This window comes from Carcharodon carcharias, chromosome 17, assembly GCF_017639515.1.
Source record: "Carcharodon carcharias isolate sCarCar2 chromosome 17, sCarCar2.pri, whole genome shotgun sequence".
NCBI classification, from domain to species: Eukaryota; Metazoa; Chordata; class Chondrichthyes; order Lamniformes; family Lamnidae; genus Carcharodon; species Carcharodon carcharias.
The window spans coordinates 59,241,477-59,264,522 of record NC_054483.1 but is presented as its reverse complement, the minus strand read 5'-3'; the positions used below and the strand labels follow the sequence as shown (position 1 = coordinate 59,264,522).

The following is a 23,046-nucleotide window of genomic DNA, read 5'->3' as shown; positions in this document are numbered from 1 at the left end:
CGGTGTAGTAACCCGGGACTACACTAGTTACCACATGTAATGAGCAAATCATGTTTGCAATAAACGTGCCCACAAGCAGCGGGGAATGTACTTGCCTACAGATGAAAAGGGAAAGAGGCTTAAATTCTCCAGTTACAAGTGAATTGAATGAGCAGGCGGGATTTTTGTCACAATATCAAGAATTCTGCCAAAACGATTGCATTACTGTATGTAATGAACAAGTTAGCAATTAACAAAATGCCACCAATGACTTCCTGGGAGGAAAAAAGGCAATGTTGCAATTTCAGAAAGTTAGGAAAACTCAATGTCCTTGATCTGGTGCAATATTTCTCAGCAGATTTAGAAGAAACCACAAGGTAGCCGCTTCAGTAATCCAATTTCTTTTCTTCACCTACCCCTCCTTGCTTTCTCCTCGCCAAGAAATCAGTGACAATTGTTGACATGTGGTTTTGTATGTACGGCTACCCTCTGAATGACCCTTACTTCTTATACTAGCATGGATAACAAGCATCTGCGGTGTACGTTCCAGCTGAGCTCAATCTAGGCAACACACAAAGTCCACCCACAAGCACAGCGTAGGTGCAAATAAATTATTGAGTATTAACCACCCAGGATGAATTTTGATTTTGCATTCATTTTCTTACCCAAAGGTAGAGGCCAGGCATTGAATCTCCAACTTCACTGAGCTGGTAAAGAAAGACCAACACAGCAGGCACTATGACCAAGGGACTGCAGCAAGACCCCTAATTGCATATACTGCATGCACATAAGATTCATATTCATTCAAGACTTTTATGTCTTCTGGAAGACGGGTTGATAAGCATTCTTGCAAGTTGACACCACGCATACACAGACACGGACTCTTCCGCAACTAAAAAGCTCACCTCCTATGTTCAATAAATGGTAGTTTTTCTAACATGATAGATACAAATGTCTTGAGGAGACAATGGACAAGTGGTTCAATTCCCATTACCATGATAAGCAAGCAGTGTTGTTCACTACTTTGTCTGGAACCCAGCATCCCAGATAACCTGTCTGTTCTTGGGAGTTAGCACCTCATTTAGCCCAAATTTAATTTCTGGCCACATAGTAGGCTAATGCCAAAACCCCTTCTGAGGAAACAGATAAGAATCTCAGAAAGGACAGAGTTCATTTTTACCAACTGCATCCTTTTTACATCAATTTTACTGACACCACAAATGAATACTAACTCCCAGTGTATAATCAATGCCCCTGGGGAACTAACAAGAAAACACAAGCCAGGTTGATAAAATACTGCAGATGCTGGAAATCTGAAACAAAGACAGAAAATGCTGGAAAAACTCAGCAGGCCTGACAGCATCCGTGGAGAGAGAAAAACAAAGTTAACATTTTGAGTCCATATGACCTGAAGAAGGGTCTGAAGGGTCATACAGACTGAAAACATTAACTTTGTTTTTCTCTCTCCACAGATGCTGTCAGACCTGCTGAGTTTTTCCAGCATTTTCTGTTTTTGTTTTGCAAGCCAAGTTGATTTGTGTGTGCGACTGGAAAAGAAGCAAACCCCAGTACAACACAGGTTTGGTTATATATTTATGGTTGGTTGAATGGGATTAAAAAAATATTCAAGAAAGGAGTTATATCCCAAAGGCTGTCTAAATAAATTGTGGCTCAGTTTACAACTTACAAACAGCACATCATAAAATGAAATTTTATCTGACAAACTTAAGTATCCTCTGCCACAACACACAAGCTAAAATTTATACCCAAGAATAAAATTGGAAACTTAACTGATGTCTCAACTTGTGTTTCCAAGCGACAACACCTTCACCATTTTCAATTTTATTGCTCTCTCTCGGCAAAAGCCTTTGTTTTATCATCGCCATCAGTAAGTGCATTGCAAGACTAATTTATTCTTGTGCTTCAGATGACAGAAAACAAGGGTCAAGTTTCCAGATAGTTGGACCCAAAATTTCAATTACAGTCACTAAATAGAAGATAAGGGTTCTAGTCTTAAAAGTAACCCAGATGGCAGTTAACAGCAATGATGAAAATGATCAAGTTACAAGAAGCTATTGTAACACTCCCAGTCTATAATTTATGGAAAGGTGCAAACGCTTGCAGTGTTTTAAGGAAATAGAATGGAAAGGTGGAGACTTTATTAAAAAGCATTTTACGATACCAGAGATGCAACCATTTCACATTGCGGGATATACTCAACTGTCATTAACTGAGACGTAAATAAATGAATAGCTTCACAGTAAGCAAAGCAAATCAGAATCTGTTCATATTCGGAATGTCAACCAAGAAACAAACTTAATAACTTTAGCATCACAAAGACAAGTCCAGCTCATACTTCCTTGGATATCCACAACTTCTTTAATCTTTGCATGAAATTGCCTATTTAATGGTTCTAGAGCTTTTGGCTCCACTCCTACATGGAAGATTAGTCCAGGATTAAATTCTCTGTAAAAATACGTGCTAATATCAGTTCTGAACTTGTTTTTTCCGAGTTTGCACCAATGCTTATGCCCATGTTACCTTGTCATGTAGATACAGATCAATGTGCTCCAGATTAACCTTTGCTATTTCACTTTGTAAATAGATATCAGTAAGTTTCAGCACGACTGCTTCAAACTCATTCAGTATTCTACTGATGTGGCAATACAGCAGAGATGCTATTTGTTTTGTCGATTGCTACTTTGACTCAACAGTAACCAGCAAGTCATTTCAATCACTCCCACATCTTTTTCAGCCTCTCTTCCATGTCAAAGCCAGTTATCTTCCAATTTCTAAAATTTTGCACTGAATTACATACCAAATTTGGGGCAGGCTAGTGTGATGAAGTTGTGAAGGAGTTAGAAGTGGACAGAACTAAAACAAATTAAATTCAATGTAAACAAATGCAAGGCACTAATAGGCATTGGAACAAATAATATGGTCATCTTAAATTATAGTTTTGAAGTAAATATGAAAGAGGCAAATGGACATTTGGAAGTGACACTAGAATCAATGTTAAGCATGTCAAGTCAATATCAAGCAGCAATAAACAAAGCAAGCAGACTACTAAGCTGTATTGTCAAATCAGAAGATTGCAAGCATGAGACCACAATGCTAAAATCTTATGCAAATCTTACTATCCAAATCTAGCAAGTAGTAAACAGAAGGTTCATGAAGCTGTTCTTTGATCGCCAAGGGACAAGATATGAGGGAAAATTGGAAAAACTTATGATTTTCAGCCTTGAAAGGAAGAGCGATCCTTATACAAGATACACAAGTTATCAGATGGAATAGAAAAATCTCACATGAAAGAAACTTCTGGAAATTTGCAGTCAGGCAAAATCTATGACAAAAACAAAAGCTGATGTTACGAGTATAAACCCTTCTTCAGAACTAGAAGAAATTACAAATGAACAGCACTTAAAAGGGAACAGAACAAAACAGGCAGGAAGGGGATAAAACAACCATATACACAGGAAAAGAAATAGAATGACCCATAGAGTGGTGATCAGGAGATGGTTAAATGGCCGTATTTCACATGGACCTACAAATACAGAACAATGGGGCACAGGTGCACCCTGGTAAAAGCAATTTCAAAGGCTGATGCTAGAAAGCATTTCACATGAAAAGCTGTCTTTTATTCCCTGGAACTAAGAAACTTAAGGAGTGACCTGACAGGGGATTTTGAGATTATGAAAAGCTACAATCGAGTCATAGGGCCAAAGAGTCATTTATGAAACAAAAGGAGGCCAATCGGTCCATCGAGTCCCATGCCAGGTCTCCAAGGAGCAATACAGTTAGTCCCATTTCCCTGCTCTATCCCAGTACCTCTGCAAGTTTATTTCCTTCAAATACCCATCCAACTTTCTTTTGAAATCATTGATCGTCTCTGCTTCCACACCCTCATGGGCAGCAAATTCCAGATCATTACCGCTTGCTGCACAAAAAAATGTTCTTTCTCACATCCCCTGTATCCCATGACAAAACCTTCAATCTGTATCTGAGTCTTTGTACCATCAACTCATGGAGACAATTTTCCTTGACTACCTTATCCACCTCTATCAATCTCCCCTCAACCTCTTTTACTCCAAGGAGAGCAACCCCAACTTCTCCAACCTGAGTTTGTGCAGCTAAGATCCCCATCCCTGGAACTATTCTGGTAAATTTCCTCTGCACCCTCTCAAGGACCTCATATCCTTCCTAAAATGTGGTGACCAGAACGGAACACGATAGTTGATATCTACCCAGAGCTTTATAAGGGTTCAGCATAATTTCCCTACTTTTGTACTCAATGCTTCTATTTATGAAGCCCAAGGTCCCAAATACTTTGCTAACCTCAATATGCCACTGACCTTCAAACGTCCGAGCACATGCACCCCCAGGTACCACTGTCCAAGCACATTCTTCAAAACTATGTCATTAGGTCTATATTGCCCCTCCCTATCTCTTCTACCAAAATGCACTTCTCTGTACTGGATTCCATCTGTCACTTGCCTGCCCATCCTGTTAGCTTTCTATGTCCTGTTGCAGTTGATTAGTATCATCCTCACTGTTTGCCATTCTTCCAGATTTGGTATCATTGGCAAATTTTGAAATCTTAATCTGTATTCCAATATCCAAGTCATTTATATAATATTGAGGAAAGCACTGGTCCTAGCACTGAATTTTGGGAAACACCACTACCTACCATCCTAAAGTCTGAAAAATAACTATTTACCACTACTCGCCGGTTTCTGTCCCTAAGCCAATTTTTTTTAAAATCTGAGCTGACACTGACTCTCCTATTCCATGAGCCACAATTTTGTTAACCAGCCTTTTAATTAACAATTTAATTGAGACTTAATTAACCCCAACCACTCCAAATGCCTGTTGATTTTCCCCCGATTACTGTTTCTAAAGCCTTACCCACAACTGATGTTAAATTAACTGGCCTGTAGTTGCTAAGATTGTCCATACATCCTTTCTTGAATAAGGGTGTCACATTTGTCACTCTCCTTTCCTCTGGCCTCAGTACTTCTAAGCACATATCACCCTCTTTGTCCTTAATAGGACCCACTGCACCTCTTACTACCCGCTTAGTATCTACATGCTGTTTGAAGATTTTTGGGCTCCCTTTTACTTCGACTACCATTCCATTCTCATACTCTTTCTTTGCCAATCATAATTTCAATTTCACTGCCTCTCTTAACCTATTGTATTTGATCTGGTTCTCACTTGAAGAATTCACCCGACATGCATTATACACCCTCTTTTTTGCTTTTTCATATTCTCTATTGCCCTTGTCATTCGAAAAGTTCTGATTTTGGTTCCCTTATCTTTCAGCCTTATTGGAATGTACCAAGCCTATACTTGAAACATCTCATCCTTAAAGATTACCTATTGTTCCACTACAGTTTTTCCTGTCAGGTCTTTAGTTCCATTTTACCCTGGCTAGATCCTTTCTCATCCTATTGAAATTGATCCTTAGATATTCTAGGTTAGATTGCTCCTTGCTTTACTAGTCTAAACCTTATGATACAATGACCACTCCCATCCAAGTGTTCCTCCATAGACACTTGGGCCAGAATTTTACATTCCCCCTGACAGGTTTTTGGGGGGGTGGTAGTGGTGGTGGAGGGAAGTGTGTGAAATTGAAGGGATGGGATTCCCTCTTAGTCCCTGCCCCCCCCCGACCACACACCGATTTTACGCTTAGGTGGGCAAGGCCTCAAGCGGGGAGCCCGCCCTGCCCCAACTGAGCCCCTAAAGTGGCCAACTGTTAATTTCTAGGCTGGCAGAGGGACTGAAGTTGTATGGTGGAAGCCTGAAAATCAACTGAGTTAGATTCCGGATGGGAAGGTGGGAGGGAGAGCGGGTGGTGTAGGGTGGTGGAGCGGGGGGCACCTCCATCAGAAGCCACTTTCTGAAGTTGGGAGCTCTCCCCCCTCACCTTAAGGTCAGGTGGCCTCTGGACCTCTCGCCCCACCAGCTCACCCGCAAGTGCCCAATCGTCCCCTTTGTGCCCCCCGACCCCAGGTCTTCCCTACCCTCCCTGCCCTGAGGCTCTTTAAACTCACCTGGGGCTCTGGTGCACGTGCTTCATTTCAGGCATCCTCCTGCATTTTCTCACCCTATTCACTGCAGCTCTCGTCATTGCAGTGACTGCAGAGCTGCTGGCCAATCACATTGGAACTTCCTCTGAGTGAAATGAAATTTAATGCAGAAAAGTGTGAAGTGTTATGTTTTATTGGAGGAAAGAGGAGTCATCATATAAGCTGAGGGGAACAATTCCAAAAGGGGTGCAGTTACAGACAAACCTGGGGGTGTATGTGCACAAATCATTGAAGGTGGCAGGGCAAGAAAGTGGTTAAAAAAGCATTTAGAATCCTCGGCTTTATAAATCAAGGCATAGTGTACAAAAGCAAGGAACTTATAATGAACCTTTCTATAGAGAAAAACACTGATGTAGTCAGAACTGGAGTATCGTGCCCAGTTTTATGAAGGACATCAAGATCTCAGAAAAGGTGCAGAAAATATTTACAAGAATGGTTCCAGGTATCAGGGATTTAAATTATGTGAACAGATTGGAGAAGCTGGGGTTGTTCTCCTTAAAGAAAAGAAGGTTGAGAGGATTTTTGAGAGGCATTCAAAGCCATGCAGAACCTAGACAGAGTAGATAGAGAAAAACTGTTCCTGTTGGCAGAAGGGTCTAGAACCAGGGGAAACAGATTTAAGGTGATTGAAAGGCAACATGCAGAAAAAAATTATGTTGCAAGTGGTCATGATCTGGAATGCATTACCTAAAAGGGTGGTAGCGACAGATTCAATTGTGGCTTGCAAAAAGGAATTAGATGAGTTCTTGAAGGGGAAAAAAACTGCAGTGCTACTGGGAGAAAAATGTGGCGGGGTGGTGGTGGGGAATGGTACTAGTTGGATTTCACTTGCAGAGAGCTGGCATAGGCTCAACTGGCCAAACAGCCTCCTCCTGTGCGGTAATCATTTTAAGAATTAGACAGTTGCTCAAAAAGAAGGATACGAGAAGTGATCAAGACAGCGCAATTACATAAGGTGTCTCATGTGGAGAAATACATCAAAAAAGACTTGTTTCCTCTGCTCCAGATATAGTTCATGTATTATTGTTCAAATAGATAACAGACCCACAACTATCTTCAACATTTGCTGGAGAGATAGCCAGGCTGTAAAATTTGGAATGTATTTTTCTGCTGAAATGAACAAGAATTGTCCAAGCCTGCACACCATAGTGTGTCCAAGTAGGTCTTGAGGTACAATAAATAAGCAGTAAAATGCCCAATGATAGAAAAGAATCTGAACTTGTGCAGTTATGGTGGAGCATAAATTTAAAATTTGGTACATAGGAATGCTTCACTTTTTTGCGAAGAGCCACCATCTCAAAACAGCATCTTACTTTTGAGTCACGGTCAGGAATCCTCGATATACATTACAAATTGTGTGATATCAAGTTGGCACCAACACTTTCCAGTCAACTCTCAATATTAAATGTGCCAACTGCCCAAGGTGGCATATGGAAGTTAAATCACTTCCTTTCTAGATAAGATCCACAAGGCTTCACATTGCTGTAAAATCAAGTTCAACCAATGTAGACTTTGATGGAACAACTTGAGGTCTAGCCAAAGAATAGGCACTGATTAATAAAAACAGTTCTACTTTACTATCGTTCCTAAAGTATTTTAAAAATGCTTTAGAACAGAGTGCTGAAGGAACATGCCAGAATTATAAAAAACAAAAAACTCTGCTTTCAAAGCACAAAACTGTCTTGGCATACATAGATATCTGCTGTTATTATTGATATGTTCTATTCTTACATAACTACATGTTTAGTAGTTTGTTACAAGAACTCAAAGCTCAATGAATGCTAGCCTAACAGCAAGATTTACATGGTGATATCATAGTTTAAGCGTAAGGGCAGGAATGTCACACCAGTCAGATTATACTAGCAAAAACAAGCAGCATGAAAAGACATCCCATTTCAGTGGCAATCTCCACTGTATCTCTTGCAAATTTTCATCCTCTGTTTTTTCTTTTGTGGAGTCAGTCATAAAAAAGGGTCCAACTTGTTGTTGTAATGGAATGGTCAATTCAAACCGCATTAATTTATTTCAGGAAGTTTCAACCAACCAGAAGCAATTTTTAGGAAGAATGGGATCTCAAACTGACAGTGTGTTAGGACCAAAAACTTAGAAGTTTCTGGGAGGAAAAGGACAAGTAGTAGTTTTTATTTTTTCAGTTTTACCTTTAAAAAATATTACTACAATAAAGCATAACTTTGTTACATGATTCTTTCACCTAAGAATTAATGTCAACCACAAAATTCCAGACTTCCAACCAAAAAACAAACTTTTTTAGAAATGTCATTTTTGGCAATTTAAATTATGGAGCAGGAAGGTTTTGAAAAAAGCAATAAACCACAAATTCAAATACACAATTCCTTTCCCTGTAAACTAAGTATAAATGAAAATATGAATTAAGACATCAAGAGGGGTACACATTTTAAGCCTACCATCATAAACCATTTTTTTAAAATTACAGATGTACCAATTTCTAGAAGGACTTTTTTTCTAAGTACATTGAAATACCATCACTGAAATGGTATCCGAGGCTCATATAAACACAGCTCTCCATTTTCAACTGTTAAGAAAAATTTAAGATTCATATTTTCAAGAAAATGAAAATAACTTCTGAATAGAAATACTTACTTTACTACATCATCAATGTTATTTCTGTAGACGCCTTCAAGTCTCTCAGCTGGAAATCCCATGGCAATGATGTTTGGATAAATATCTGATTATGTAGGTTAAGAACAACAACAATATTTGTGACAGAAAAAACACATTTTTTTGCAGAAAGAACAAACACAATGTAAATTATTGAATTTAATAAGGTGTTTAGATTTAACTCTTCATTGTATTTGGATAGAATGCACCATAGCTATAAATGAAGTATTGAAATAGATGTGACCTTCTAAAATCTAGGTTATTGCTGCAAACACTATTTATGAATTTTACATTCCAATTGTTAGTAATTCAAATGAACCAGTTCACAATGTTCCAAGTAAGCAAGGTACTAATAAGTACAAATTAATGTGTTTTAGATAACCATTTCCTATAGAATTGCATGTCCCTTCATTTCATCATGTGCTGAAAATAGCTTTTTAATCTATTCAATAGTGTAGGCTGCCCATTGAAGGCTAATTCATGCCAGCCATCTGACTTTTGTTTTTGTTCGCTGAAGCTACAAAAACACTACTTAACCGTTAAATATTCTTAGATAGAACTGTTGGCCTAACCTCAGTGGAGAGTGGAAGCAACAGGAGAGTAAGCACAAAAGATGGAGGAATGTGCAAGAGAGAACACGAGAGGGGAGTGGGAAGGTGGAGAGGAGAAAAAAAGTGAGGATGGATATGGAAGAAAACTATTTGCTCAACTTTGCTACATACATCAATTTGTATTCAAGTAAACAGCATGATTTCAGCCTATGATATAAAACTGTAATCGAAAGTGGCCTCAATGGCAGAAGTGACAATGCTTTTGACCACCAGGACAGATTGTCCTCACCTGGTTGTACAGACCAGCAAAGTATTTAGGTTCACAGGTCTGTGCAGACCTTTCTCAAACAGTAAGGAAGGTACAGAAATAGCTACAGTCACAAAGCATAACTAACTTTGTACATCAGCAGTTGTTACAAAGAAATGGCCAAAGTGGAAATATCCCAACCCATGAAATATAAATCCTACAACTTCGGGAATTAGTCCTGAAATTTAAATTCAAGTGAATAATAGAATCCTTACAATTCCTTGATGCATTTGTGATCTAACTCCTAATATAGATGCAGCTCTATATTCATAGAGCTTCTTTAGTCTAGTTGTGAGTCAGCAATACACCTGAATTCAGAAGCTGTTGCTCAAGGCAGTTCTTGAGGAGCTTTTACGATGCCCTCAGAGAAGATGGGGATGCACACCTGCCAATTAGAAAATGTGGCACTGACATCAGGCAAATGTGAATCATGCATACAACTGCCTTCAAAATTGTTTTCAGTTTCACTAGTACCAGCGTCAAAACCCCAAATGCAATGGCTTAGTGGGCCCAATGCCAAAGCTGGAGAATTAATAAAAGCTGTAACTTGAATGAGCAGCGTTAATCTACAGGCTTACTGGGCAGAGTAGTGGCTTTGGTATATCATAACTCATCCATTTACAAGTCCCATTCTATCTGATTCTCTTCTGTCTTCAACCCCTGCTCCCCACCATCACCGCAACCAGCTGTTTCTTAAATGATTTTAAGGATTTAGCCTCCACCATTCTACCCAAAAATGGATACATAGAAGAAAGTCTTCTCAACAGATGTCTCAAATTATCTATTGTTAATTTGAACATATGTTCCTCTTGTCTTCTATGCAGTAATAGTGCTCTGGATTAGCACTTCCTATACTTCCGAGGTCTCCTCATGATCAATCCATTTCAAGACTGGCAAGTTTAAACATTTTTAATTTTCCTCATAACAACAACTTGTTTTATACAGTGCCTTTAACATAACAAAACATCCTGAGGTGCTTCACAGGAGCAATTTGACAGTGGGCTACATAAGGAGATATTAGGACAGGTGGCCAAAAAGTTAGGAAGGGAAACGCAGAGCCAAAGGCCCTGACAGCTGAAGGCATGGTCGTCAACGCTACTTCAGGCACAATTATCCTAAGCTACTTGGCACAGTAATTTCAACTATTTTTGCAATCATTAGCACTGATTTAAATTTGTCATTCTGGAATGGGACACCACAAAAGCATAAAGCAAGCTACACTTAGCCTGTTCAGGTGAACGTGAAAGGTCCCATGAAGATAACGGAAGAGGAGCAAAGGAATTTGTTAGGCATCCTAACTAACATTTATAGTAAAGTCCCGCCATCTGCATCTTCACCATATGTAAATTTGTTTATCTGCACAAAACGTTATGTATACCATTTTGCTGATTGCAGATCCAATGTTTACATACTTGCAGTTCTCAGAGAATAAAACTAGAAGAAAAGTTGGAGGAAATATTATAAAATAGAAAAAGCACCTCAATGAATATATTAAAAAAATATACTACAGAAGGTGTCCATGACGTATTTCCTGGACTAGAAGGTCTGCACTGTGAATCAACCACAAATGCCTGCTGGAAAAAGTCTGACCTGAAGCTGTGAATGATTTCACAGGGTTCCCCAATGTGGATGCTGTAGTAACCAAGATTGTTGAGTTGGCAAAACAAGTTGGAGGGGAGGGATTTGAATGCCTGGCCACAGGTAAGTAGAGGAGTTGCTTCAGTCTCAGAAAGCAGAAGTCTCTATGGAGGAATTGGTAGAACTGACAAAACCAGGTGAATGCAAAGGAGGAAGAAAAGCCTAAGAAAGCTTAATTCACACCTTAGATGATGGCAGACCTTAAGAATTGAAAAAACAGGCAACAGGATGTGGACACAAATAGGGGAAGAAGCACCATTTTTGTAGTGATTGACACTGCTATTGCTCCTTACTGAGCACTTTACAAGATTGAAAATCAAAAGGTGAAGCAGTCAAAAATAGCATATTTTAAAAATTTTACTGCCATTATCAACATCAGCTACCTCACCCACTCCCTCCACCTTCAAGTAAACCTCCACCAACTTCACTCCCAGGCCCATCACATTCTGCTGGACAGCCTTAAGGATGAGTATGATTAGTGTATTTGTTTTATTTTGTTCATTATATTTATTAAAAACTGCCGACAATGTGAGCCTGGGTTACTGACAGATAGAAAATGTACATAGTCTAACCATTAAAAACATTATAACCACATCAGTCTACATGTAGTCATGGTCTCCAGGTTCTACAAACATAATTATATGGTTGTAAAAGACAGATGCGTCCTTTCATTGAATTGTATATTGTATATAATAATGAGAAGTGATAGGCCCTCTACAAAATTTCATAATGCAAAGGAATTACCCATTTATATTGCAAGGCAAATTCTGCATCATCAGTTCATGGCAAACTGCTCATCTAGAAATTTGTGAATGTGCAGTATTTTGAAAAATTGGGGTTCACACCAGCTGTTTAGGTCAAATGGCACAGGAAAATTCCAATGGCCTGCTCACATCCAGGAATGATAATGACAGCTGTTGGAGGTGGGCAGAACAGGAAGATTTAGATGGGGCACCGAAGAGGAAGTTCGAGGGTGGGGGGGCACTGTGCCTGAAAGAACACTGGTGGAGCAGATAAAGTGGCGAACAAGGAATAAGTTAAGAATGAACACTGCACAAAGAGATGCATGGCTGGTGATCTCTCATTCTGGGTGGGATGAGGCTATGCAGAGATATTTGAAAGCAGGCTTTACTATTTTATTAAGAGAGTATTGGAATGGTGAACCAATAGGCTTTGAAAAGCACAGGCATGATGGTGGATGCAGGCCTCCTTATGAACACAGCAGCCTGCAGGAATAGTAGTTTGCGAAAGGTAGAAGTGTGCAGAACCAGAGCTGTGGAATGTAATTAAAAGTTTTACAATAAAGTGGGAAGTTGTAGCATCAGAAGTGGAAGATGTTTCAGTGGTCACAGAAAGCAGATTTTTTTTAGATGTGGGGACAACATTAAGGAAGGGTACCACAGTATGGTAATGTTGCACATTTCTGGGCTTAGCCTGAGGCAACAGACAAATAGGATAAAGGAGTCCCAACCAGAAGTGTGCATTACGCAGGAGCTGAAAAGGATAGCATTTGTTTTGCCAAATTCAGCTGGAGGAAGTTTCAGCTTCTACAGGACTTAATGTTAGAATAGCAAACAGCCTTGGAGTCAATTGAAGTGACAGGCTACAGGTGATACACGTGGATCCTATGCTTTGGGTTGGTATCATTAAGGGACAATATATAAATGATAAGGAGGAGCATTGATGAGTTACTGCCCCCCCAGAGATAATGCTACAGCAAGCAATTTAGAGCAGATTAAATGACAGGAAAGAGTATAAGCCACAGCAGGGTAATACCAGAGTGGACCGTGTGGTTTAAGCAAGCAAGGACGACAAAGATAATAGTGTGTCACAGTCACACAGGATCATGCTTGGCACTACAACCAGTGATGAGTGAGGTCTCAGTACTGAAGGCTTGGAAAATAGGCCGGTTCCAATGCAACGGTGCATTTCAGAACTTAAGAACAAGTGGATATTGGCACCGCTTGAAAAAGTAAATAGATGTGGACACAGCTTTGATGGGTGCAGAAACCAAGCAGGAGTACAGGGATGGATTAATGTTTGGTGGTGGTGGTGGGGAGGGATTGGGATTGAGTGAGTATGGACTGCACTTCATGGATTTGGAAGTTAATAGGTACGCAGTTGGTGGGTCGGAGATGTGAACTCCTTTTTTTGTCTTCAATCACATGTGGAAATTGGCCATTGTGCCAAGTACACGAGTGTGAACGTGCAGTTGTTTCCCAGCAGTTGTATTCGGGTGGATGTGGTGGGGTGGGGGGATTATCAATAACAGGATTTTAAATTTTCAAGTACAAACAGGATTTTTTGCAGCTAATAGGCAGGATCATATGGCAGGCATTTGTTTTGATTTCTTGCTTACGTATGAGGAAATGGTACATGTTCCACAGCAAAATTAACTTCTATAATGCAACTTCAGCATTTCAACTCTAAACAAAAATCACTCAGTATTACAACATTAATGTGTTTTATCGTACACATGCATACATAAGCTCCTGTTCATAAAGTTCAACATATATACAAATTATTTTTCTGGCCTAATGTTGAAATGAAAACTGTTGTGTCTCTCAACAGCTAATAACAAAGGTTTACTTGCCTGTAATTACAGTATCTTTACAGTGCAGGAGGGGGCCATTTGGCCCATACATAGCGGTGTATTTCAAGTTGTTTGATTCAATGGGGAAGAAAGGCATATAATTAAACTATATCTTGTCCTTGAAATTAAATCAATGGAAAAAATCACAAGCAACATTCTCTTGATTTTTCAATATTGTCTGGCAGTGGGCATAAAATGTTCCCTTTTGTGTCAGCATTTGCATTTCCTGCCCATTACAAATACCAGGCATCAGTGCACATTAACATGGTAAACTGCCATTAGCCTCGTTGATTTTAATTGATAGTGCTGAATTTGGGAATAAATGATAATTGTCAGCTGCTTCAGCTAACATGATTCAATCATTTTACTCCATGTCACAGGGACATGCATGAAATTTGTGCCTACAGTCCTATGCCTGATCCTTTCACTGCCTCCGATTTCTCACTGTTCGTCAGACATCCGGTATTGAATGAGCAGAAATATCCTCTAATTAAATACTGGAAAACGGAAGCCATTGACCTCAGTCCCTGCAACAAACCTTGCCTGACTCCATCTCTCTCCCTGGCAACGATGATAGTGAATCAGACTGTTTGCAACTTTGGCACCCTATTCAACAAGTTCAACTTCCAACCGCATATCTGCACCATCACTAAGACTGCCAATTTCCACCTCAATAACACCACTGTCTCAGACCCTGCATCAGTGCATCTGTAGCTGAGAATCCCATCCATGCCTTTGTTAGCTCCAGACACGACTATTCCAAGATTCGCCAGGCCAGCCACCCAATATTCAACCCTCCATGAACTTGAACACATGTAAAACTCTGCTGCCCATATCCAATCTCATCCCAAGTCTCATTCACCCATCGCCCCTAAGTCTCCGATTTATAGTGGCTTCCGGACCAACATCTCGATTTTAAAGTTCTCATCCATGTTTTTAAATGCCTCGATAAAAGCAAAATACTGCAGATACTAGAAGTCTGAAACAAAAACAGATAGCTGGAAAAACTCAGCAGGGCTGACAGCATCTGTGGAGAAGAAGACAGAGTTAACATTTCGAGTCCGTATGACTCTTCATCCAGGATAAAGAGTCATACGGACTCAAAACTTTAACTCTATCGTCTTCTCCACAGATGCTGTCAGACCTGCTGAGTTTTTCCAGCTATTTTTGTTTTTAAATGCCTCCATCCTTGTAACCTCTACCAAAAGAGTAAAGGAAATAGGTGTGTGCCAAATGGCATTGTGCCTACTTCACCATTCCCTTTTATATATTGTAGATGTTCTTACTTCTGCTTTTCTATCTCTTAACTCTCAATCTATTTCTCCTTCATTTTTGTTTAATTCATCCTCGGCAGGTTTCTAAAATCTTCCCAATGCTTTGGTCTGCCATTAATCCACATCCTTCAAGTAGAGTCGCTCTCTCAATGGAATATATTTTGTTGAGTATTATGAAATATCACCTTAAATGTCTGCCACTCCTCATCTATTGTCCTACCTTTTAGTCTATTTTCCCAGGTCAATTTAGCCAACTCTATCTTGATGCCTTTATAATTGCCTTTAAGTTTATGACAATAATTTCAGACCCACGTTTCTCACTTTCAAACTGAATGCGAAATTCTATAATGTTATAATCACTCTTCCCTAGAGGATCCTTTATTGAGATCACTAATTAATCATTAACCAGCCCTACAATCCTCCAAGATCTATGCACTGCTCCAGTTCTGGCTTTTTACACATTCCAAATTTGCTGTGTACAACAACCTAGGTCCCAAGCTCTAAAACTCCATTCCTCTTAGCGGTTGAACCTCTCTCTCTCTTTCTTTACGACATTCTTAAAATTTCTGTGGCCAAGCTTTTGATTATTTGTCCTAGTACCTTTATGTGACACCACAAGATGTTTTGCACCATTGAGGGAGAAATATCAATGCAAGTTGTTAAAAATGTTATTGATACATAAACTCTGTTAGAAAAGCTGGAAGAAAGAGTCAATATTTAAATGCTTACTACGTTAAGACTTAGAAAACTAATGTCACGGTGAAACTTATGTATCTATGGCAATCTAATCAAGATTTCCTCTTGTGGAACCTTTTTTTTCCAGAAAGAACTGAGTTGTAGTGTTAAAGCCTAAGCTATATGATCCACCAGTATAGCATTACCTCAGAGAGGTAATGCTCTCTGGGTTAAGAGAATTCCAAAGATTAATGACACTTAGAGAAAAATTCCTCCTCATCTCAGTCTTAAATGGGAGACCCTTTATAAACTGTGCCCCCCAGCTCTAGCTTACCCCACAAGAGGAAACATTCTCTACACTGTCAAGCCCCCTCAGAATCTTATATGTTTCAACAAGATCACCTCTCAATTTTTCTAAACTTCAAAGGGTATAGGCCCAACCTCCTCAACCTTTCCTCACATGACAACCCATTCCTCATAAGACAATCCATTCATCTCAGGAATAACAATGGTCAAAGTTTGGTTGAATCTCACATCTGGAAACTGATTATTGCTGTGAACATCCAAATAGAATATTAGGAAGTATTCTGAACAATAAAATCTTTCTGTGACACATTAAGATCTAAAGGACTGTGCCGTGGGCATGTATATTTAACATGACGGTAACATGGCACCAAACTTGAATTTTTTACCACCCTCAACAATGCTCACCCCTCATCCTCCCTTACATCCTCCACTCCACCCCCGACACTGCTGACTCTGTGCAGGTAGGCCAGGCTGAAGAGCCAGGAATTTGGGACAGTAAGCATTTTTGGGGGGTGGGTCCAGTGAGTAGCATTGGGTATGGGTGTGGTGTGGGGTGGGGTTTGCGCATGTGGACGTGTGCAGTGTTGAGGCTTAGAGATGTGCTCCTGAGTAGGCTTTACACCGTAGAGCAAACAGCCCAAGTTTGTGTATTTAGAGGTCTCAGTGAGGGCATGGAGACCATCAGCAAGGGCTCCCACAGAGTCATTTCTGAGGTATTAGAAGTTCCTGGATCAGCATTCGCTGCTATTGGGATCGAAGGATCTGGGTCAATGTGTGATGATGCGATTTTCCAAACTATGGAGAGAGTATAGAAATATCAATCAAAAATAGCAGCTCTGTGCTATGGGAAGCCACTCCTTTCTGTAATTCTAGCCTACCTGAAATACACATCAAAAACGCTACAGACACTTTATAGCATTAACAACTCCTCTGCCAAGCATAATTTTTGCACCACAGCATTCTAAACCACATAACATCGAACAATAAAGCCAATAACCAAACACGAGGTGCCTGCAACCTGAAGTCCAGCAGTAAGAAATTACTGGGAAGGGCTTGATTTAGAGTTTACAAGTCTACCTCTTGTTGCTTTGCTCATGTTAACTCAGATGATAATCAACTGTACAATCAAAAGAGCACTGTACAATATATTATTCTGCCACGGTTCAGTTGTGTTTAACTGACCTGTCATTTTGTAACATTAAAGAAATGGGGACCAAAGTCTAATTGGTCTAAGCCCAGAGATCAATTAGAGGTTAATGGCTATAAAAACAAAAAAACTGCAGATGCTGGAAATCCAAAACAAAAACAAGAACAGAATTACCTGGAAAAACTCAGCAGGTCTGGCAGCATCGTCGGAGAAGAAAAGAGTTGACGTTTCGAGTCCTCATGACCCTTCGACAGGACTCGAAACGTCAACTCTTTTCTTCTCCGCCGATGCTGCCAGACCTGCTGAGTTTTTCCAGGTAATTCTGTTTTTGTTTTTGTAGAGGTTAATGGCTGTTGAGTGAAGTTTGCAGATTGGAAGGGTTTGTATGTTTCTGACTCCAATTCACAAATAAGTAGCAAAAGTATACTTTTCTTTCCTCTTAAAAATATGATGAAATTGACCATCTGAATCTGATGAGCATAGACCACAAAACTCATTCAAATATCCCTGTAAAAAAAAATTTCCCAAACAATACAGGATAAGCCTAATTACAATCAGCTGTCATGGAGTCATTTTCTGTGATATGATCTATTTTGTGTACAAAGTTCCACAAACAGATTACTTTTGCCCTCTCTAGTGAACTGACTCTAAGATTCCTAGCTTACAAATTTCTCCATGACCTTGTCCGATCCTACTCAAGAAAGCTTCACCAGGCCCATATCTTGGTCATGATCCTTATTCCTCAGAATCGAGATTACTGCTTGTAACCTTTCCTATCTGCTTAACCATCTGAGGCTGATCTTTCAGCAATTTCACCTTTACCTTGTACAATTCCCCCCCCCAAAATCACGTTGGCTTGTTCCCTTCACCACCAACCCCTTCCATCCCAGGCCCCCAGCATCAATAATCTTCCAAATAAAATCATTCAACACACCATTATGTCCCTCTCTCCTTCTCTTTCCCAATTTTATTCACTTCCTTCCCAGTACTCTCAGTAAAGAAGCCAGAGATAGTCTGTTGCAGTAGGCTATGTAAATTGAAGTAGTGTTATGCATATAAATTTCAGCAAGAAGAATAAAGCTTTTTAGCTAACCATTAAAATTCAATTATAAAACTTGAAAGCTGAGGGGGAATTAAAAAGTCATATCTTTTTATTAAAGGAAACTCATAAATAGCAGTGCTGCAACTAGGATATCAGTAAAGTGTCACAGTGCTTGCACAAAATCATCATACCATGTCCACCAGCACTGTAAAAACACATCCAGCAAGTCAATTACAGACTTTGTCCTTTTAAACTTAAGCTGTGTTTAGAGAGGGCATTTTGAGCTAGGCAACTTAAGAGCGTGAAATACAGATGGTTTGTTCTGTTGCTAGTGTGACTAGGTAGGAATAAACAAATAATGAATTAGGAATATCTCAACACAAAACATAACAGTTCAAGTGCAATGTTCTACACAACATACTGTAACATGCTAAACTACAAAACATAGGATGGTAAAACAACAAAAAAGCGTTTTTATTATGCACATTTAATATATTCAAAATGCACCTAACCATTGTATTTCCTGGGCTGCACTGATTCTCATAAGCAAATTTCTTGCAGCTGATGTGCAAATGTATTCTAATTTTCTCAGGTGAATTTCCAAGAAAAACAACCTAATTGGAAAATAATTCCTAAAAATGACAGCCCTTATTTTCACCTCAGCTGCTGACTGTGAGCTCCAAGTAAGATTTCTAAGAATAGGAGGAAAGAAAGCAAAAGGAAAAGTGAGGAGCACAAGCTGAAGGAACAGAAGAGAGCAAGTGAAAGGGTAGGAAAGCAATCAAAAAGGGGAACAAGATGGGAATAAAAGAGAAGATAAATAATTAATATTTATTTAGGGAACCACAGAGGAAAAGTAAAACATTGTTTTCTAAGAAACAATTTTAAAAACGTCACTGTCTCTCAGGCGGTTACTTCGAATTTTTTGAAACATTTCCACATTGAGGCAATAACCAACAATTCCCCTGCATCCCTTAAGTAACAGCATTAACTTCTGACTCAAACTAATTGAGACTGAATATTGCCAATCAAGAAGTGCTAGTCATATGAAAACTACCAGTCATCACGCAACTAGCAATAAACGATTAACACAGAACAGAAAGGTAATCAAAAAAATCATTCTGAAAAATCAATCAGTCCAGCAAACATCTGATAAAAGGTTAGCGACCTGAAATATTAAATCTGTTTATCTCTCCACAGATGTTGCCTGTCCTGCTGAGGATTTCCAGCATTTTCTGTTCTTATTTCAAGCATCTGCACTAATTTTCTTTTGTACTACTAGCAGATACCTTGTTTGGTCAGAAAATGAAGTAAGAATACTGAAAAAAAAATTATTAACAACCAAAGTACTGGTAAATGTGAAATAAATCACAATAGCAGTATTCATACCCATGGAGCTGTTATTGTCCTTTTGGAAATTCAGTCATTAAGTTTCCAACCTGACCCATAGCCGAACCACTCTCTGGAGCCTGAATCTGGAGATCTGCTCATTAGCTTCAGTTGATTTTATTCAACCTGGTCATGCTTCCCATGCCTTTCCATGAGTTATAAATGATATTTATGTATTTTGTAATAATAATACATGTTAAACGGCTACAGCAGCTGCATTTTGCATCTTGAAGTAACAGTAGAAAGAACACTACATTCTGGAAGCATTAATAAGCTCATGTTTAAAGAATATCAGAACATAAGAAATAGGAACAGGAGTAAACCATTCAGCCCCTTGAGCCTGTTCCACCATTCAATAAGATCATGGTTGATCATCTCGTCTTTCAATTTCCACATTCCCATCCAAGTCCGATAACCTTTGATTCCCTTGCCAAACAAGAATTTATCTATCTCTGCCTTAAAAAATATTCAGTGACCCCGCCTCCACCATCTTCTGAGGCATAGAATTCCAAAGTCGTACAACCCTTAGAAAAATTTTCTTCTCATCTCTGTCCTAAAAGGGCGACCCCTAATTTTAAAACAGTGCCCCCTAGTTCTGAACTCACCCACAAGAGGAAATATTCTTTCGACGTCCAACTTGTCAAGGCCGTTCAGGGTCTTGTATACTTCAATCAAATCACCCCTCGTTAGTCTGTCCAGCCTTTCCTCATAAGGCAACCCACTCATTCCAGTAAACCTCCTCTGAACCACCTCCAATGCATTTACATCTTTCCTTAAATAAGGAGACCAAAACTTCACACAGTATTCGAGGTGCGGTCTCACCAATGCCCTGTATAACTGAAGGATAACATCCTTACTTTTATGTTCAATCCCTCTCGTAATAAAGGATAGCATTCCATTAGCCTTCAGTTTCAGACAGTAAAAAGTTCTGAATTTAAACCTTTTTATTTAAGACAAACTCTTTAGTTGTATGCATTAGTACAAGAGGAGGAAAATACAAAATCTTCTGATATTTTAGCATTTTTGGTATTCAGTATAATGTTAGTAGACCATAAAAAGTCTTTTCATTGTGTTACTGTAGGTAAAGGAGGTGTAATGAAGTTCCTCAAATGTTTGCAAAATAATTTTTTTGGTTATATTATTCTGTTTGATATTTTCAATTATGAAGGAAAAACAGCAAGACAGAATATTCTTATTTAAAGACATGCTTCCAATTAAAAACACAAGATACTGGTTGAAACAGGGAACCATTGTGCATTTCACACATACTTTATATAATATTTACAGATAAAATATTGACTTATTGCTTTTTGAGAAAATACTTTGAGCTGAATTTTACATTGGGGGTGGGGGGGGGGGGGGGGGGGGGGGGGGTGTGTCTCCGCCCACCCCCCCCCCCCCCCCCAGTGTAAATGTCGAGTCGGATCCTGCCTTTGTTTGGTTGGGTCACTCCGCAGCCCTTTAACGGGTGTGGGCCGTGAATTGGTTTCAGCCGGAACATCCACCCCATCAAGGAGGAAGTCCCATCTCAGAGCTCCTAGTCATTCAGAAGGACACCAGTTCTCCTGCTGCAGCAGCACCACTGGGAGCAGTGGCCATTTGCTGGAACTGCAGGCAGTCTCTGATGGGAGCATACTTTACATTCCAACTCTGTTATTGCAAGTCCAGTGTCTTGCCATGGCCAGGCTGCCATGCCCACAAGGGGTGGTGGGGTACCAGGGTTGGGGGGGGGGGGGGGGGGGGTGGATGGAAAGGGAAAATGAGATGGAAGTGAATACCTTGGGTGGGTGGGCAGTGGGGGTGGGGGTGGGATTCCTGGACAGAGCACTGATTGCCCAAGCTCCTGGTAAATCCCAATGGCAGCAGGGGATGGTCTTTAAATGGCCATTAATTGTCATCCCACCTTTGGAGATCATAAAATTCCAACCCTATTTTCTGAATGTAACAGCCTACCTTCTGACAGTTAGCATCAATATCCTTGTGCTCATAAAACCACATGTAACTAAATTAAATCAGTTGTTTTGACCACATCCAGCTGATTTGGGAGAGGAAGAGGTACTGGTGTGTTTAAAAGACGAAATCCCTGACAAAGAATGAAGCACAAATACATGGAAGGTTAAGAATCAAGTTTTGTAATAGGAAAGCTTAAGTGTTTCTTGTGTTCAACAAAAACGAATTGTTCAGGCCTATCTCCACATATTAACTGTTGCCCTTGCAGTTGCCTATTCTAGCTTATGTAAAAAATGTTAACTTCTTTTTTTGGATCCCTGCCAGAGTCCTCAGTCATGATTTCTGACTAGCACCAGTAAGCAATGCCATGGGAGATTTCCTTATAGCTAATGCAATGGGAGATTTCCCTTACAGCTAATGCCATGGGAGATTTCGCTTACAGCTAATGCCATGGGAGATTTCCCCTACAGCTAATGCCATGGGAGATTTCCCTTACAGCTAATGCCATGGGAGATTTCCCTTACAGCTAATGCCATGGGAGATTTCCCTTACAGCTAATGCCATGGGAGATTTCCCTTACAGCTAATGCCATGGGAGATTTCCCTTACAGCTAATGCCATGGGAGATTTCCCTTACAGCTAATGCCATGGGAGAATCCCTTGTATTTCAGATTTTATTTAGAACTCAGGCCACTTACATAAATTGGGGTTAAATATTAGAGCACAACTGCACAGCAACTATTTGAATTGAAGATAGCCAAAGTATTAATTTTGCAATACTCAGCATGCAGCAGAAAACAAACATTGGTAAATTTAAATTGTATCCATGATTTAACATAACAGGAATTGTAGAATCAAATTATTAACATGACAAAACAACATTAAGCAAGGTCTTCCTTAAGGTTAGCACGTATATGATCCTATATAGGGCTAAGAAAAATACCAAGGACATTGTCACTGAAAGAACTTCACACTCAACAGTTCAGTGACCTTCCTTTACTTTGTTGCTTTCTGGGATGTACCCTTAGTTCTTTGGTCAAAGGCTGTATTGACACCCCAAGCAACTGCAAGAGCACTGAAGCATAACAGTAAACATAAAACATCTCAAAACACACCAGACTACAAAGAAAAAAAGTGCTGGGAGAGAATTTTCTATGTGGAAAAGTTGACTCTGTATTCTAAAGTAATCAATCCCTTCATCATTTTAAAAACCTCCATTTGATCATCCCCTCAATCTAATAAACTCATGGGAAAACAAACCGAATTCATGCAACCTTGTTGTCTTAATTTAACCCTTTCAGCCCCCGTATTGTTCCAGCGAATTTGCACAGGGCCAATCTGAGGGCCAACATATCTTTGCTGAAAAGATTAACACTATGCTCCGGGTGGGGTATGAACAAAGTTTTTAAAACTAAATTCCTCACTTTTGTAATCCTATCCTTGGCCCCGCAGATTTAAGAATAC

General features: G+C 39.6%; 1 protein-coding gene across 1 annotated transcript in view; it reads right to left on the bottom strand.

Annotated features, from left to right (window-relative positions):
* Positions 1-23,046, bottom strand: part of ptenb (phosphatase and tensin homolog B) — a 166,933-nt gene that overhangs the window by 103,185 nt on the left and 40,702 nt on the right. The window contains exon 2 of the mRNA XM_041209711.1: positions 8,694-8,778. Coding sequence (XP_041065645.1) covers positions 8,694-8,778 — 85 coding nt within the window. The remainder of the gene's footprint in view (positions 1-8,693; positions 8,779-23,046) is intronic.